Consider the following 19,661-nt stretch of genomic DNA (forward strand, 5'->3'; position numbering starts at 1 on the left):
GTAAGCTTGTATGGCCACTAGTACTTATGTGTCCTTTGTGTGCTTATTGTGGCTGTGAAAGGGAGTTGAACAAGATTTATATTAGGAAAAGTCAACCAAGGAAAAGCATGGGTTGGTTATCCCTGAATTCTAGTGATTTAGCAGCTACCAGCACCTAGAAGTCCATTTGTATAAAATGAATCCCCAGTGTTATTTTCAGAACTAATTCCAATGTTTTCAGTTTGCTCTATAGGCTTGTGATCTAGAAATCATCAAACTTGCTTAGGGGATTGTCTAGTATAGCTTCATTTCAAAACACAAAGCATACAGTAAGAAAAGTAGCATTTGAAATGGAATGAGTGAATGGTGTCCCAAACATCTTAGTCACTGCTATAATGTACCATAACTTTTAGTAGTGAAGTCTCTCTGTTTTGAGGCACATAGCCAAATTTCCTACGTGTATTTATCCTATTCTTGGTTGTAATGAATTTAACATTAGTCCTACACATTAATAGTTGCCTTATACTACTTCAGTCCCTTGGGCACAGTGTTTGATTTGTTACAAGTACAGTGGTACCTCGGGTTACAGATGCTTCAGGTTACAGACGCTTCAGGTTACAGACTCGGCTAACCCAAAAATAATACCTTGGGTTAAGAACTTTGATTCAGGATGAGAACAGAAATCATGCTCCGGCGGCGTGGTGGCAGCGGGAGGCCCCATTAGCTAAAGTGGTGCTTCAGGTTAAGAACAGTTTCAGGTTAAGAACGGACTTCCGGAATGAATTAAGTACTTAACCTGAGGTACCACTGTACCAGTTTGGTATGGAAGCTATGCTACCGGTCCCTTTTCATTCAGGCAACTTGTGCTTGCTCACAACATTATAGTAAATAAAATTTAAAAATGATACTCTAAAAATCCTTGAAGGAAATACCAGAAGTTTAGAAAACAGTCGTGTGGGTGTAGAGGAGTAATGTATGCTGTAATCCTATAGGATTACTGTAAGGCTATAATCTTTATACACCTGCCTGGAAGCAAATTGTTATTGAACACTGGGTTTTTGTTTTTTAAAAAAGAAATACATCGCTGGTCTTCAAGTGGTGGGACCCGGATCCAAGGTTAGTTGCAACAGGAGTACTACCACCTTGCAGCTATAAAGGAAAGGATTAAGAAAAGGGCCCCCAAATGCGTGTTTGGGTTAAATGTGGGCCCTGGGCCTGAATAGGTTGATGATTCCTGGTATACTGTACATACATAAGATTGGGCTTGAAATGTAGATTTGCATGGTGTTGGACCAGGGAGGTCCCTGCACGTTGCCATTACTCCCATTTCTGCCTTCCTACCCCTTTGTGTCAACAGTGTGCATTAGTGTGCGGAGCTGGAGGCAGAGGATAAGTAACCAGGCATAATCCATCTAAGCCAGTAACCCACTGCAGCAAACAAAAAGGGAAAAAAGAGCCAGCATGACCTAATGGTTAGAGCGTTAGACTGATCTGGGGGAGACCAGAATTTGAATCCCCACTGAGTCATGAAGAGTGACCTTGGGCCGCTCACCATCTCTTAGCCTTACCTCCAGCACAGGGTTGTTGGGAGCTCCTTGGAAGAAAAATGTATAGAAAGGTAATAAATAAATAGGAAGAAACGCGGACTGCGGGAGGGGGGGAGAAAACACACTGCTTTACACTTGGAACTTCTGCCAAGTGAGGGCGGCGCTGAAGCAGACGCGGCCTGGCGGGCGAAACGCGGAGGCGGCGAGGAAGCTCCGCGGGGCAAGTCGGGGCCGTCGGGCAGGCTCCACCCCGCGGGGCTGCAGCGTAGGCAGAAGGAGGAGCCTGCGGGGAATGAGGCGAAGCCGGTGTCGGCTGTCGCTGCTGCCCGGCGCGGCGCCGGCGCCCGACTGGACACTGGCAGGAGCGAGACCCGACCGAGGGGCCGCCGCCGCCGCCGCCGCCGCCGGGCTGGGAGCTCCGTCTCCGCGAAGGGTCCGCCATGAGGGGAATGCTGCTGCCGCCGCTCCTCCTCCGCTGGCCTCTGCCACCTTCGGGGCTGAGAAGGCTTTGCAGCGCCGCCGCCTCGGCTGCTCCTGCCGCCCCGGCCCCGGGGAGCGAGGCGGGCTCGCAGGTACCTCGCTGCACTGAGTGGGGGTCGGGGGTGGCAGGGCTGGGTCTGTTTCCCGTGGCTCCCCGGGCTGCTTCGGGCAGCGGGCATGGGATGGGGCGGCCTCCCTCCCTCCCTCTCCGAGCTTCTTTTTTGAGCGGTTGATGGAGGGATTGGACTGTTTCTTAAACAAAAAGGAAAGAAAAACGAAAGGAGCTGAGGAGGAGGAGGAGGAGGGAACCGAGAAGGGGGAAGAGGAAAGGGGTCTTGTTTCCTTCCTTTGAGGCCTCACGGTCTTAACTTAGTGCTGTATTAACTTTTAACTTGAGCTGCTGCTTTGTTTGTTTTGTGCTCTTAGTCTGCTCCCTCTCCACCTCCTCCTCCTCCTTCTCTTTCGTAAGTTCCTTGGGAATGCTGATTGGCCACTGAAAGGCACCTTTTATGTGAATTAATTTTTGTTGTTGTGGGGCAGGACATTTCATTAACCGTTCATTCTTTTCAAGGTACCTGCCTCTTCTTTTTGCCTCTTTGCCCTTCCTGTCTCCATTTCTTTCTTTCTTTCTTTCTTTCTTTCATCATAGAGTCACAGAGTTGGGAGGGACCCTGGGGTCATCTAGTCCAACCCCTTGCAATGCGGGACTCTCAAAACGCCCATTCGCCATCCAGTTTGAAACCATACTTAACCCTGCTTAGCTTTGCAAATGTGATAGCAGCTTTACTGCTGCACCACTAGGACCTCTCATTTCATCTCCCCACCCCCATCGCCAGCATCACTTCTGTTTCCTTTTTTCATATAAGAAAATGTCCATCCTTGAGAATGGGCTGCTGCTCCTGCTGCACACTGGGGGTGCAAATCTTCCTCCTAGGGGACACAGATTCAACAGAAGTCTTCTGTGCTCCTGTGTTTGGTCTCTCAAACAAGCATGGGCAGCAGCCAGAGGGAGCAGATGGGGGAGCAGAAAGTGTGTGGTGGGGTCCTTGAACCCACCTCTGCTACTTGCTCACCTGGCTTAGCATCAGGGACAAGTACAAAGCCATCTGCCAATTCTACACAATCTTTGGACAGGCAGTGGTTGGGTTTGAATCCCCCTGTGCTGCTTAGATCTCAGTTGGTGAATGGAGGCTGTCCTGGTCATCTTCAACATTGCTTGCTTGCTTGCCTGCCTGCTGAGAAGCAATCACTGCCATTTGGTAATCGCTGCTGTGCAGTGGTGAGTTCTCACAATGTGCTAGGGCCTTCATAGTTGCCTAATGGTGCATACCAGCCTACTTTCCCCTCTTTTCTGGCTTCTTTTTTTTTAAATTTACTCTTCTCTTCACCTGTGCTGTCAAGACTGGTCTTAACCATGTGAAGGAATGAGGACTCAACCCCCTGGAACATGTTCTTTTTCTTGTTAGTACTTCTCAATTCTGGAATGATGGTAGAAAAAGGGCTGGTTCCAATTCCTGTCTTGGTAGATTTTCTGTATGAGTATATATACTAATGGGTTGCCATAGCAATTAATATGTAACTCTTGGCAGTTAAAACACAGTCTTCTTGCTGTGCAGGAGCATAATCCAGGCTCTTTGGTCATGGAGCACTTTTGCTTTGCAGAACAAATGGGAAATTAAGAATTTGTGGTTGGTGCAGCCTGCCCTCTACTTAAGGACGCTGAGCATGACCACATACTTAAAAAATAAGTATGTAGAACACTTGCTTAGTAGCTACATAGTATTTAACTTCTGAATAAACAGGCATAGGGCTGTATGTTTCTCAGCCCTATATTGCCCTATATTGACCTTACTCTGGTATACCAAGATTCCATGTTCAGCTCAGTGCCAGTTTCTCAACATCTGACTATCTCCATATGGGCAGCTGTCAACAGAATGGCTAAGAGGTCACCAAACCTAGTTTTGACTAACCACTGACTTGCAGGAGCTTTCCATATTTTCAGGCAGGAGTCCCTTCCAGTCAGCAATGGGGCTGAATGTGGGACCTCAGCATGCAATATCAAGCATGCAAAGCACTTGCTGTGCCACTAAGCTACAGTCATTTCCCAATGGGGTTTCCTTGTCAAATGCATGACAAGGAAATTAAGTGCCCATGCTACTTGGTTGACCGTCTAGATACAACATTAGAATACACGACCTAGATATGTCATTCTAATAATGCTTGACCTCAGTAGTCATACACCGTTTCCTTTAATTTGTTTATTTTACATAGAACAGCAGGTTGCTGGAGGGTCCTGGTCTTGGATTTGAGAGGACACGAGTGAAAGCTTTAATATGTATGCATTACATTCAGGTGTTTTTTAAAAGGAACTTATCTCCTTTTTTATATAAAAAAAGATGATAAATAAATGCTTTAAAAAATAAAGTGATTTCAGTGTAAATAAAACAAAATAATGGTATTTGAGTATGTGCTGCCTTTTCCATCACCAAGAACAGCTATTTTCCCTGTCATGCTGTTTCTCTAGAGTATAGCACAGAATCACAGACTAACATTAATGTCAAAGCAACCCCCAGCAGCTGAAGAGGCTTGCTTATGCAACAGGTTAATCTTTTAATAAACATTCCCTTAGCTTGTTTCAGTTTTATTTACATATGCATGGAGTAATCCTGAAGAGAAAAGCAAATTTGGGATATGTTTGCACCTGCAGTGATTGCTTTAGTTTTGTTATGCAAGCTGGGCATTTGAACTGCAGGCTCCTGGGATTTTCAAAGGCTCTGGAATAGCGCTGGTTTAAATGCCCAGCTTGAATGGGCTTGGTTGCCAACAATGTCTGGAGGACCATAGGTTCCCTGTCTCTCTTGTATACCTTACAAGAACTGATGGCCATATTATTTATATACTGCATTTCCTACAAATAAATCTTTGTTCAAAGCAGTTCACATAAAAACAGTGTAAATGCAAAAGTATGATAATGATACATTATAAAAAGTATAATATCCCTACAACATAACACTGAAAAAATCAACAATTAAAAAGTTTATTTAACATAAATCAACATTATAGCAAATGCACACAGTGCAGCAGCAGCAGTTATTTCTTTCTTTCTTGGCAATAGGAAGTTGAAGCATGATGGCTGGCTATATGAGATTGAGATGTGTTGTGTGAGTAAATAAGTTTGAGAAAGGATTCTTTGTTTAGGTTACTTCTCACTCAGACTCTGACCCCAAATTAGCCTCACCATTCTACATGTACAGTATTGTGGGATGGTTCCTGAATACCTCTGCATGGCTGTATATGCAGGGTAAAAGGTAAGGAGGGAGCGGGTGGCACTGTGGTCTAAACCACTGAGCCTCTTGGGTTTGGTGATTGGAAGGTCGGCAGTTCGAATCCCCACGATGGGGTGAGCTACCATTGCTCTGTCCCAGTTTCTGCCAACCTAGAAGTTTGAAAGCACACCAGTGCAAGTAGATAAATAGGTACAGTTGTGGTGGGAAGGTAAATGGCGTTTCTGTGCGCTCTGGTTTCCATCACGGTGTTCCGTTGTGCCAAAAGTGGTTTAGTCCTGCTGGCCACATGACCTGGAAAACTGTCTGTGGGCAAACACCAGCTCCCTTGGCCTGAAAAGCGAGATGAGCGCCACACCCCATAGTCACCTTTGACTGGACTTAACCGTCCAGGGGTCCTTTACCTTTTACGTATATGCAGGGTATGTGGTTGTTAATTAAACATTGCACACTACGCCGGCAACCATCTTCATGATCCCAGAAACTGAAAAAGCGTAACTGTAAACTGCCCTGGGATAAAAAAAAGTACAGTATAAGTCAATATGGAATAAATATTATGAAGGGTAACATATAAAGAGTTCAAATAAATAAGCAATCTGAATGTGAAGTTTGAGTTCAGATCTAAAGAATTATAGGCAGCAACAATTTCATGCCGGGGCTCTGTTTCTGGCCCCTGCGTGTGTTAGCAGAGTGTTCCACCGCCCTGCCCCACACCTGTTTCCACCACCATTCTGCCGCCTTCTGGGTCCAAAAGGACCCACATACCGGTGACCACGCGTCAATTGGACGTGCCTAAAATGGTTGCCGCCTGTAAACAAGAAACTTAAGAAATATAAAGTGTGTAGATTGATGGTGTGTTGAGATGTTTCATATGTGAATTTTGTGATAGGTGTTGGGCGACAGGGTAGGGCCCTACTTTATTTCATATAAGCCTGTATCATGAATTGCAAAGGAGACACATCAGTGGGTCATAGACTCCCAACAGGAAAGGCATAATGTACTCACACTTCTTGGGATTCTTTCAACTCCTATTTTTATTCAGAGCAATAAGGTATTTCAGTCAAATGACAAATATTCATATCGGGCATTAGCTTTATTTGTTTACATTTGTAGTATTTACCTTCCTTGAGGGTGGATGGGTAACCACTGAAACACTCTTATAAATTCAAATGTTACTAAAAAAACCCACAGCTACTTAAATTCAGGCACCCTTGTGAACCGAACCCTTGTCTCCTTTGTGCATCTGTGTGGCACAGCCACAAGCACTGTGGCATTAAACTTGAAAAGGGATGGAGCAGACAGATCCTGGAGCAGTTTCCTTTGTTGCTGTGAGTGGCAGATTGCAGTAAGGACACAGTGGTGCTTACAACTGTGAATGCTTCCACCTTCCATAGCTTGATGTTGTAATGCCAGATAGGGACAAAATATTTTTTGAGAATATTGTGACAAACTCAGAGCTATTGATGAAGCATTGAAACCTTTGCATGAACAGAAGGTAATTTACTAAATTATTCTAGCGGCAGATTCAGGTAGGTAGCTGTGTTGGTCTGTCGCAGTCGAAATATATTTTAAAATATTTTAAAAATTGTCCCAGTAGCACCTTAGAGACCAACTAAGTTCATTCTTAGTATAAGCTTTCGTGTGCATGCACACTTCTTCAGATGCACACACGCATGCACATGAAAGCTTACACCGAGAACAAACTTAGTTAGTCTCTTAAGGTGCTATTGTCTAATTAAAAAACAAATTAAAATATATTTATTCTAGCAGCAGTTGGCTCTGCACAACCACAAGCGAATATCTGTTGGTATATTTGAAACATGTCCATACCTTGTCAGGGAAAGTATCACCTTTAAAAATAAGATTTTAATTTGAATACTTCCTTGATCAGATGTTTTAAATAAAGTTTTAATGTGTACACTGTGTTTGTACTCGTCTAAGCTTTTCGTGACAGAGGAAAATCGGCTTATGTTGCCAGAAAAGTTAAACTTAATTTTCTTTCCATTTTGATTACACTATTCTGAGGAAAGAGAGACTAAATCCGTAAGATCTGTAGATTGTGTTGCTTGCTGACTATATTCCCAGTACAAGTTAATCCAGCCTAGAATCTCATTAAAAACTGTTCCAAGACTTTATGCATTCACTCCCTTATTAGAAAATGGACAAGACACGCAAAGACATTTTCTAGAATCAGATTTGACCATATGGAAGAAATGGAGACTGAAAATTTTACCTTTTGACAATGGCGGAGTATATGCCTGCGCTGTCCAGGGCAGGCACGCTCCCAAGGGGGATGGGGCATGGAGAGTGCCCTCCTGCAACTCCCACGCCTACCGTGAGCCGCCGGGGAAAGAGGGGAGCTGCTTTGCCACTGGTGCAAAGGGGGGGTGACATTCAGTGCGCAAAGCGGCAAAACGATGCAGCAGCTCCCGCTTCCCCCGACGGCTCACGCCGCTTTGCTCACGGTAGGTGTGGGAGTCCGAGTCATGGGTGGGCGGCACGCCAAATGTCACCCCACCCCTGGGATGACACCTGGGGCGCTGCGCCCCCACCATACCCACCTTCTTCCGCCAGTGCCTTTTGATTCTCCTTTAGTCCCAATAATATAACACTCTTCCTTTCGCATAGCAGCCGAATCATCTCTCCCCCTCCCCCCCCAATCTACTCACAAGCACACAGAATGAATTCTCCTGTGTTTTGGGCTTTTTAGCCCTTTTTTTACTTTTTAAAAGAATCTTTATACCTGTGGAAATCTCAGGATCCCCCCCATATCTGCACCTCTTGTTGGTGGGTGATGCCGTTTTGGCTTTGTAAGCAACTGCACACTCACCCCCTTAACATTGGAAACAGGTTGATTTTAAAGATGAGGCCAAGACATGTTTTTATAGAGAGAGAGCATTTCTCACTATCCTAGGAAAACAAAAGTATATTTTTGCAAGGAAACCCCAAAGAGGGGCAATATCACTGAGCTGGTAATTTCCTTTATGCATGTGAGAATACGCAAGCAGCACATGTAATTACATATTATCCATTTCCAAGGAGCAGTCTTCCCAACACCGACTCTGGAGCTGCTTTTTAAACTTGTGCGAGTCCACATACTGCTTGGCCTTCGTAACATCTTAGTGTTTGGTGCTTCTTTAGTCCTGTAAGCCATTAGTGGACGATTTGCTGACTGACCTAAATAAATATTTTGTTGTTGTTGTTAATTTCTTGCCAACTGTGCCCTTTCTAACATTACAAACTGGTTTAGAAGGAATAATATATTATTATTTGAGTGTAGGTTGAGATGAAGCAGATCACATAATTTAACTAGAAATATTTATAGCACATATAGCATTTGGCCTCTGCCATTAACCCCAGCTTAATTGTTCTTTATCTGATACGCATCCATTTCATTCTTCAAACATGTCTTAAAATGTTGTCTAACAAAATGGCTTTTCATGGCCAAAGAATGTTATTGCTAAACCTTAGAAGTTACACCAATGTGGGATTTACGGTGGTGGTGGTAGGGAGAACCACACATGGAGGAAAGGCAGGAGATATATAACAAACAAATAAATAGTACAGTGGACGCTCGGGTTGTGAACGTGATCTGTGCAGGAGGCACGTCCGCAACCCGCAGCATCTGCAACCTGCAGTGCCGCGCATGCGCGGGTTGCGATCCGGCGCTTCTGCACATGTGCAAAGTGCGATTTAGTGTTTCTGCGCGAGTGCCGAAACCCGGAAGTAACCTGTTCTGGTACTTCCGGGTTTCAGCACGTCCGTATCCTGAAAACGCACAACCTGAAGCATCTGTAACCTGAGGTATGACTGTATCATGAATGCAAGCTTTCTTTTATTTCAGCTCAACATACAACCTACCTTTGGCTTTCTGTTTGACATTGATGGAGTATTGGTACGAGGAAAGACACCAATTCCAGGCGCAAGAAAAGCCTTTCAAAAACTACTTAATTCTCAGGGAGAGTTTTCGGTTCCTGTAGTATTCGTCACAAATGCAGGAAACTGCCTTCGTCAGAAGAAAGCAGACCAGTTGTCTCATATTCTTGGAGTGCCAGTGAGTAATTTTAACGCCTTTTGTGTGTGTGTGTGTGTGTGTGTGTGTGTGTGTTTTTTTAAATCACATGAATAATGAAGGAATATTTCTGTTTTATAAATAGTCTACTTAGTTCAGTAGTTCTTGTCTTGCCTTCATAAAGACAACAACTTTAAATCTGAGTTCCAAATCTTACAGGTGTCTTTTAAAATAGATGCAATATGTTCCGAATCATTTCAAGGGTTTCTCTTAGGGGATTAAAATGCTTATCAGCTTCATGTTTTACAGGGCAAATTGTGTGTACTTCTATCCAAGTAACATTAACCTCATGAATTGTAAGCTGTTTTCTCATTTTTGTTTTGCTTCAGAATTTGTATATGGTTTAATTTAAACCTTACCTCTGAAACAAGAATCAGATGCTGGGTGTGGAGAGAGACTGAGGCAAGAACTATTTTAAGCACTGGTTGTGTGCTGTGAAAACAGAAATCTGATATGAATTAATTTTTCAGTACTATTTTCATGAGCAAAGATGTCCCAAGGTAAAAGAGAGCATATTAATTAAGGAATTGATCTCCCATTCTTTCTCTCACAGATTTCCCAAGACCAAGTCATGATGTCCCACAGTCCTTTGCGAATGTTCAGACGTTACCATGACAAATGTGTTCTTGTGTCTGGACAAGGGCCTCTTCTTGATATTGCTAAGCAGTATCCTTTGGAAGATGTAGCTTATTCCAGGTTACAGTGGTACCTTGGGTTACATACACTTCAAGTTACATATGCTTCAGGTTACAGACTCCGCTAACCCAGAGTCAGGACCTCGGGTTAAGAACTTTGCTTCAGGATGAGAACAGAAATTGCGCGGTGGCAGCAGTGGGAGGCCCCATTAGCTAAAGTGGTGCTTCAGGTTAAGAACAGTTTCAGGTTAAGAACAGGCCTCCGGAACGAATTAAGTATGTGACCAGAGGTACCACTGTATATGGAAAAAGCTTTTGGTTTTTGGTTTTTTCATACAGTCATTAATAGGTGCATCTTGTAGTTTATGCTGTCCATGAACTCTGATGAAATCAGTCAGCTCTTAAGTGTGGTCTTGAAATATGTAACGCAGCAAGGGAAATGAGGGGCAGGCAAAGAAGAGCAAACATTTCCTATTTTCTTTATTAACCTTTCCAGTTCCTGGTTGCTGCCTCGGTTTCTTGCTCTCTTTGAGCAGGCAGTATCTGGCTTACACAGAGAGGCTGCCACTAACAGCTGTCCACTCACTGTTGTGGTTATGCTGTGTGTTTGTGTGAAAGGGAGACTGCAAGCTTGTTCTGAAGCCATTGTGGGTTCTTGTCTTGGCTGCAGGGAATGAATACAGCAGGAGTGGATCCTAAAATAGTAGTAGTAGTAGTAGTAGTAATTCTTGGTTGTGTGGCTTGGAAAAAAAGAAGTTACTGCCAAATCAAATTTATTGCTTGTTTCATAAAGCAGAAATGTACATTCCAGGAAAATGTTGCAATAAAATTGTATTGTTATCCATAACCAAATACATTGCTAGTGTTGGATTTTGTCGGCCTATTACAATCGACAGGCTGCGAGAAAACTTCCCCTTATTGGACATGGTTGACCATGACAGAAGACCTAAAGTTTCAGTAAGTATATTGTTTACTACAAATAATTTCTCTTAATAATTGAGAGCTTTGTATTGTCCTTAACAAAAATGTCCTACCTAACAGCCTGGTTTGGTCCTTGAAGTCTCTCTGACCGCTGTTCATGTGCTCATAAATTTAGGATGTTCTACTAGCTTAACTCCACAAAATCTATTTCCAAGCAGTTGCTATATAGACAAATGAAAGACAAATTTAATTGCCTGTATATTGTCCACAGCATTTAAAAGGTTGTACAGTTTGTTCTGAAGGTTACCCAATATTGACTGATCTCACAACAGATTAGGCTGCAATGAAAAGAGCAGAGGAGAAACATGAGGAAATGTTTCCAAGAACTAATGAAAGCATTGCCCAAGTATCGTGTCAGGTTGAAGAGGACAGGAGGGTTGGACTGAACCAGACTAGTTCAGGAGGAAGAGGCTGGGACACTGACCAGCCCTTTAATTACCTGTACTTCCTCGTTTCCTTTGTGGAAAGTAGTCATGTGTAGCTGCATTACCTTGTGAAACTTTTTTTAGGTCACTCTTTCTTAGGTGTGTGTTCTTTCTTCCTTATGCTGGAGTGAGCATTCACAGACATCTAAGTTCATTTTGGAGGAAGGAAAGGAAATGAAAGAGGATGATCAAATTTCATGGGGTTTCTATAATAAGTTAATTTGTCTGGCCTGTTCTGAGGATGGTATCACAAGCCTGCAAGGAATAATCAGATGAAAAGTGTCTGTTGTATGCTTGAATCCCATCATGAAAATTGTGAATTTTAACTGTGAAGGGAGCGAAGGATTTTTGTTTCTCTTGACAACAAAACGAATTTGATTGTTATTAAAATGTTTTTTTAAAATAAAGAAGAGAATGAAATGCACTATGGCATCTTCCCACACCCCAGTGCTATCTCCTCCTTACACTTAGGATATTGTGTTGCTGAGTATTGTGCAAAGGGTAAAATCCATTTGGGCACAATGGTAATATGCAAACGTCCTGAGCATGCAAGGCAATGCTGCACTGGACCCAGAGGAGTAAAGTGTTCGTTTTGAGGCAATTTTGCCCCCCTAAAACACATAGCAGGGGTTTGCATTAGTTTCAGCTGCTGTGGAAGCATGATATGAAGCCAAAGCAACAACCAGCAGCAAGTACTTTTCAACAACAGAGGTGCCGTTCCAGTTCCTTGTTGCTATAATAGGTATACGTTTATTTCTTAGAAATGTAAGTGGGCATGCGAAGAAGTACATCTGAACAGGACTTGTGTGCCTGTCAGAGTCAAAGAAAAACCCCAGGATGCTTTTCTTAGTAAAGATAGCTTGTTTTTTTTTCCCCTTTGCAGCATCTGCCTGAAGTGGAACTTCCCAAGATTGAGGGTCAGTATGTCCTGCAGCCCATGATTTCTAAGTGAAGTAGAATGCATAGTGGCTTTCAAAAAACATACTACTTTGATGGCCTCAGGGGCCGGTTGTGATGAACCTGACTGGTAGGCACATAGCACTTGGCATGTAGAGTTTATATTCCCTTGCTCATTAACACTAACTTACCTGTTTGTCTCTTTTCAGTAAGTTCTCTTGTAACACTGCCATTCTAGGCTAAGCCATGATGCTGTCAGTGCTAAGTCTTAGCTTTACAATCCCTATTCCAAATTAGAACTTGAAAGCAATTAGGTAGACCCTATGACCTGTGCTGGTTGTGTCACTACTTGACTAGGCATTAGCTTACTAAACGCCCACCCACTCCCTGGCCAGAAAAAAAGATGGTTACTAAAAACTGCTGTATAAAACAACCTACATACGTAAACAAATCTTCCAAAACCATATTCCATACTACAGAAATTACCATCGCCATTATTAATTGCATTTATGAGGCACTTGCCATGTGGCATTCTGAAGCGACTGACAAAATCTTAGCTAGGGGTGTGTTTACTTTACATCAAAGATGTAAATTCTTGCTGCACCTTTGTACAATAGTCTAGCCCTGTTCAGGCATTCAGTACATGTGGGTACCCAACACAAAGATGGGCCTGTGGGAATGCACAGTTCTAGCCCTGCCACATTGATAATTGACACATCTGCCAGCCATATCTCCATGCACATACAGGGTTGCCATCTTTGTGGAGAAAATCCTGTATGTTGAAACGTGTTTGTGTGTGTGTGTGTGTGTGTGTGTGTGTGTGTGTAGAAGCAGCCCACTTCAGACAGACACTGATCAAGCATTAGTGAAAGAATGGAATGAAGGTAACAATGGACCCTGGAGTTGTTTCATGATTTCTGAAGACGAAAGTTGATTGAAGACAATATAGCTGCAAATAAGTTACTACTCAGTGGAATTCTGCTCTATTTATTTCGGGCTTTGTACCATCTCATGGAGCGTAACAAGGACAGAATTGTTACACTGTGGTAGCTGTGTAGAATTGTGTACCTAATTTGTGTCCCTGTTGATTGCCTTGTAGCGATTGTTCTATTTGGTGAGCCAGTGAGATGGGAAACGAACCTGCAGTTGATCATAGATGTTCTTTTGACAAGTGGCTATCCTGGGAATCCATATGCTCAGGCAACTCACCCACATATTCCTGTACTGGCTTGCAACATGGATCTAATGTGGATGGCTGAAGCCCAGTCTCCAAGGTAGGGCAAGGGCAGTGAGTGCTGGCAGATTTTTCAAGATCTGTACAAACAGCAAGGGAGAACTCTTGGTATCTGAAGAGTTCACTGAGCTTATCAGCATACAACACCGAAAACGTATCATCAATGTCACCAACATTCATAATTCCTTGATTCGAAGAGTGGGCCTCACTGATCCATAATGCTCAACTTACTTATGAGGCAAGCATTATGACTTCTGAAAATACCTCAGCTTGGATTAAAATCTGAGCCAGAGGAGAACTTCTTCCATCCCATCTGTCTGTGCACTTACCTGGCTGTTTCTCTGTCAGTGGGAAGACTAATTAAGAACCAAAAACAATCCCTTTCACGCTCCTGATTATGCCCGTCAAACACCCAGTGCTTGGGTCCCTGTCATAGGAGCATTGCAGGTTGCAGGGGGTGGGGTGGGGAGGATGAGATGGAGATTTCTCACTAGCACAGCTACTGTTTCCAGGGAAGCGGGTTTGAGGAGGGTTGTGCTTCTCCATTCCCAGTAATGTTATAGGGAACAGGACCCATTTTGATTTGTAATTGTGCTTGGAATTAACTGAACTACTATTTTCTGATTTAGGGGTATAGTTTAATTTGCCATGTTCATGGGTGGGTGGGGGGGGGGTTTCCCATCACTACAAAATATATGCAACTAGTGGATATTCCCAGCGCTGCCTGGGATTTTTTAGAGCAGGGGTCAGCAACCTTTTTCAGCCGTGGGCCGGTCCACCATCCCTCAGACCATGTGGTGGGCCGGACTATATTTTGGAAAAAAAAAATGAACCAATTCCTATGCCCCACAAATAACCCAGAGATGCATTTTAAATAAAATGACACATTCTACTCATGTGAAAACATGCTGATCCATCTGTGGGATGGATTGAGAAGGCAATTGGGCCTCATCTGGCCCCGGGCCTTAGGTTGCCTACCCCTGTTTTAGAGACCAACAAATACTGCTTTTAAAAAATGGATAGCATAGTGTATGTGTGTTAGCTACTCACTTGCCTATTTATGTAAAATGGAATGGAATTAATTCAGCCTTCACAATCTACCTCAATAGAAGTTGGACAAATGGCTTTCCCTTTTTATGTGATATTTTGTTTTTATCCTGGCTAACCATTCATTCTCACTGTCTAAGCTTTATTTTCTGTATATTTTAGGTTTGGGCATGGAACATTCATGGTTTGTTTGGAAAACATTTACAAAAAGATCACTGGCAAAGAGCTGAAATATGAGGCTTTGATGGGAAAGCCTAGTGAACTGACCTATCACTATGCAGAATACCTGATCAGGACACAAGCAACTGCAAAACAATGGAAGAAGCCTATTCAAACCCTCTATGCCATTGGGTAAGATGTTTCTCATCGTAAAATATTCCTGTTGCAAACAGCAACTCATAAAACTTGTTAAAATGAATGAGCCAAAACTCATGATTTGCCAGTCAGTTGAGAAGGGGAACGTTTTAGGTAGGCTATTATTACGAAGTTTAAAAGTGGTAAGGGACTGGAATAAATAAATGTGATTCTCCCCCTGAAAACCTGTTTAAAACTTATCCAATGACATTGCAGATTGTCAAAACCACCCGTCCTCTTTCAATTTTAGCCAGGCAGTAAATAAGTGAAAGAATCTGCTATATAGTTGTACAATGTCTGGCTCCTGGTGAATCTGAAACCTCCTTTTTCAGATCTTTTCATCCGTGGTCAGTAGCAAATAAAGTCACCTGCTTCTGTCTGCTTAAGCAGTTACAGCCTACTTCTCTGCATATTTTCTCAGAAGAAAGTCTCACTGAGTTCAGTGGTCCTTGATCCTAATTATCTGCATAAGCTTGTCTTTTAGTTCACGTGGTGTTGAAAGATCACGGGCCAAATCCTGCTGATTTCACCTTGGGAGGACTGCATCACAATCACTTTCGGTTATGCCTTTTTGGTTAATCACTGATGCTGGGATACTTATTCAGATTTGAGATGGTTTTGAGATTCATTTTGCTTTCTGTTAATGAAGTCTAATTGCATCCGCTCTGTACTGAGAATATATTGGCTTGCAGTGGAGTGAAAGAAGCCCATCAGAGGAGAACTCTGCTGCTGTAGAGAGCTCTGGAGGACACTGAAGCTCTGCTCTCAGTCACTGTCAGCCTCCCTTTCCTCACATCCTGCTCATGCTTTTCAGTCTTCACTCCTGTGATAAGTTTTTTTTTTTTTTGGGGGGGGGGAACACCTTAAAAACATTAAGATTCCGAGATGTCAGCTTCTTGACTTCTGTTGCCATCTGGCAAAATACATGCAGCCTTGGCTATACTGGTTCAGTGTAGGGATGTGTGCGAAAGGTATGAATGGTTTAAATGTGGTAAAATGTGTGAACCTGTAACATGTGCATATTTCACTAATATTGTAGTATTTGTTGGTTTTCACATCATTCCTCTTGACTTGTTTGGATGTACAAAAGATTCTATGAACCAGGGTGAAGTTTATTTTCCCAAAGGCAAGGAGAAACCCTCTGAGACACAGTTCATTGGGCTTTAGATCCACAGAGCTGCTAGACCAGAGGTGAGATGTCCAGAAGGGGAGCTTAGATGTGTGCACTCAAAAAGCCCGTAGACTGCAGTATGCAGAGGAGAGTCTGTGCACTGTAATAATGGAAATAGCAAGCTCTATCAGCAGGTGCATTGCGCATATACCCAAAATATGTTTATGCTGATGTAACTTTCTTGACTCCCTAGGGATAACCTAATGACAGATATTTATGGTGCTAATCTTTACAACCGCTACCTTCAAGAAAAGAACTCGAGACGAGGTTCCAAGGCACGTATCCAGGCCAAAGCTGCCGGGGGCTCAAGATCTGCTACAGTCTCTCAGGAAGAAGAACTCGAAAACACTTGGGAAAGTGAATTAGCACCTGCGACTGCCACAAGCTGTAGGTCTGTCCTTGTTTGCACCGGAGTTTACAACCCTCACACAGAGGTGCCCTCTGACACGAGGGAGTGCATAACTGAGACTGTGTTTCATGGGCACAGGGATTTTAGGTTTGATCCTGCTTTAGTAGAACCAAACCACATTGTTCCAGATGTTGAAGCTGCTGTCGATTTAATCTTCCAGCTAGAGAACTTTGCACCAAATGAAAATTACAGGACTCCTTAATGACTTTCTTAACATTGTGTATTCTGTGTACTTTTTCTTCCTGAAAAATCAAACGGAAGCACTTAGTGGCATATCCTTCCTAACATGTTTATATTTTTATATGTAACACTTCTAATACACTCCTGCTTGTTCTAACAGCACCTTCCTTTGATATCTAACTTCGGTTTCTGTGCTCTGATATCCCTTTGCGTCCAACACCCTTGCTATGGACTGTGCTTTTTATATGAATTGTTTTTTGCATGCTGACTTCACTATTTAGTCACAGAGTTAAATCTAATGCTCTGAACAGTGAGGAAGAACATCAGCTGTGTTCAGCAGTCAAGGCAAGTCTGTTTTAGATAGTGGTTAATGAACTCTATGCAGTTCCGAGTTTAAAGCAGGGGTGGCTATCCTCCCAGATCCTGTTGTCACTCCAGTTCCCATGAACCCCAGCCAGCATGGCTTATTGTGAGAATTGGTGGGAGTTGTAGTCCAATAACGTTTGAAGAGCCATAGGTTAGCCAACCCTGATTTATATGTTTATTCCTAAGGGATTATAGTGTTCCCCTCCATAACATCTTGCTTTCTTTTGCTACGAATTCCATCCAAAAAAAAAATCACTGACTCGTTGTACTCTTTTCTCTGTTTCCTTTATGGAAAATAGAATCTGCACTTCAGGGGAAACGTTGTGTTCAGTGCTTTTCTTTGGATTTCCGCTCAAGCTCAATTGACTAAAATTATGGCACAAGCCATAAGTTTGTGCAAACAGCAATGGGCTGAATGGGATTTGAGTGGTATAATGTTTTGCTCAAATCCCGTTCTAAAGAGCTGAAAGTTTCTGGTAGGCTTTATCCCTTATTTGTCTGGATTTATCATTAAACTCTTAAATACACTCAAGTTTTATTATTAATCACGGTGTTTCTCCTGCACTGAACTGCAGAATGCACAATAGCTGTTTGAGCTACTTTCTTAAACCTGAAACTCCAAACCACAGTAGCGATGTTATGCTAGTGAGGTTCCTTCCCTCTGCGAAGTATCATGTATCTGGTCTTTAATGGCCATGTATCTCATGGATGTAAAGTTTTAAATAATAACTTATTTCTTACATTACCAGTTTTATAAAGCATTGTGTTTATCTAAAAAAAAACAACCCTGCCCAGTAAAGTATTTTCTATTTAAAACTGCCTACAGAGCTTTCTTTCTTTGTGCTTTCTGTATATGTCATACGTCTGACCCCTTACTTATTGAAGAAGGCAGAGAGGGTGATTGTGGAGCTACTGCAGATATTCCTGGATGAGATTATCTAGATCCACAATCTGAGTTCAGATCTGGTATGGGAACTGAATCAGGCTTGATCAACCTTTATTGTGAGTGAGGGGCAGGAGTGTGACCCCGTTACTTCTGCTTGAGCTCTCCGTGGTTTTCAATACATTGACCATGGTACCCTCCTGGACCGATACAGTGAAATTTGTATTAGAGGCACGGTATTACAGTGGTTCTGTTTGTATCCTCAGGGCTGTGACTATAGAGTAGCACTGGGTAAGTGTTCCTCAGACCCTGGCACTTGTCCGGTGGGGTTCTGCAGAGTACTATCCTCTCCCCAGTGCTATTGAACATTTATACAAACAGGGCCATCTTTACCGGGGGGGGGGGGGGGACAAGGGGTGCAGGGCACCCAGGCCCCAAATTCTGGCTGGTGCCAGGCACCCGCCGCTGAAGCCGCCTAAGCTCTTAACTATCTACCTGTTATGAAATTATAAATAATTTTGATCATGCTAGAAAAACAAAATACATATATACCTAGGTATTACTGAAATGTATACCTTCTGTTTTACTAAAGGACTTTTGACTTTGTGCGCTCATTTACCAAAGATGCGCCGTGCCAGCGGTGGTGCTTGTCATTCACAACGGCGGTACTTGTCAGACTTGGGGGCTCTGGGTGGATCTTTGCACTCTGGCGGTGCATATGCTAAAGACTCCCCTGTATATGAAGCTTTTGGGAGCAGTCAATAATAATAATAATAATAATAATAATAATAATAATAATAATAATAATAATAATAATTGTACCCCGCCCATCTGGCTGGGTCTCCCCAGCCACTCTGGGCGGCTTCCAACAAAGATTAAAAATACATTAAAATGTCACACATTAAAAACTCCCCTAAGCATTAGGTGTTTAGGTGGGCCAATAAACTGCTTGAATCCCAGGAAGAAGGCTCTTGGGGTGGATGTTCCCCACCTTCAGGAGATAGGTTGGGGAATGGGGTTGCTCTCCCTTGGAAGCACCCCATGAGCAACGTTTCTGCTGCCAGATTCTGAGTCCAGACCCATTCCATCACAAAGAGTGAATACTCCTTAACTACCACAGAGTTTGGAGCACTTAAAAAGCAGCATTTAATTAAAAGCATTGGAGAACGTGGTGTTCAAAAAGCAAATTGCACAATATTGTTTCTTAATTGTTCCTAATATATTGGCTGAAAGTGGAGCAGGAAATTTTTTGTACATTGCTGTCAATTCCAAAACAGCCGGAGTTGTTCTCTCCCCCCCCCCACTCCCCACCATTGGCGTGGTTTGAACACAGGCCTAAGCCCCTGCTTTTTAAAAACAGCACAGGAATGGACCGTGATCAGACAAACCATGCCTTGTTTCTGCAAAGTCTGTTTTATTTTTCTAAATGTTCTTGTCACATACCTTTGTAGCTCAATAAAATCTGCGTAGGTGTGGCCATGATTAAAGACAAGTGCTGGGTTTGCTCATAACTCCATGTCATAGTTAAAATAAATCAAAATTTGTAAGCCAACAACAAACCGTGGCTTCAGATTTTTAAGGTACTGGGCAATGTTAACACATGACCCAAAGGCACGGTCCAACCATGGATTCGCATTAAGTGTGAACCAGCTGTGCTGCGACTGAAGAACATTTAAGAGCTTGTGAGAGGAAGAGACAAATTTGCTAGTATTCCCTC

General features: G+C 42.9%; 1 protein-coding gene across 1 annotated transcript; it reads left to right on the plus strand.

Annotated features, from left to right (window-relative positions):
- The first annotated feature begins 1,938 nt into the window (after positions 1-1,938).
- On the plus strand, positions 1,939-17,877 carry LOC307210593 (haloacid dehalogenase-like hydrolase domain-containing 5). The gene is made up of 8 exons (XM_079966583.1): positions 1,939-2,098; positions 9,135-9,344; positions 9,916-10,028; positions 10,861-10,954; positions 12,287-12,320; positions 13,400-13,574; positions 14,744-14,932; positions 16,300-17,877. Exons 1-8 carry the CDS (start codon positions 1,967-1,969, stop codon positions 16,715-16,717), a joined length of 1,365 nt encoding a protein of 454 aa, XP_079822709.1. The 5' UTR covers positions 1,939-1,966; the 3' UTR covers positions 16,718-17,877.
- The last annotated feature ends 1,784 nt before the right edge of the window (positions 17,878-19,661 follow it).

The sequence above is a fragment of the Podarcis cretensis genome (assembly GCF_951804945.1).
Source record: "Podarcis cretensis genome assembly, chromosome: 2".
NCBI lineage: Eukaryota > Metazoa > Chordata > Lepidosauria > Squamata > Lacertidae > Podarcis > Podarcis cretensis.

Coding starts and splice junctions, on each gene's coding strand:
- LOC307210593 (XM_079966583.1), top strand. CDS start 1,967: ATGAGGGGAATGCTGCTGCCGCCGCTCCTCCTCCGCTGGCCTCTGCCA. Junction 2,099..9,134: donor GGAGCGAGGCGGGCTCGCAG/GTACCTCGCTGC, acceptor CTTTTATTTCAG/CTCAACATACAACCTACCTT. Junction 10,029..10,860: donor CTTCTTGATATTGCTAAGCA/GTATCCTTTGGA, acceptor ATACATTGCTAG/TGTTGGATTTTGTCGGCCTA.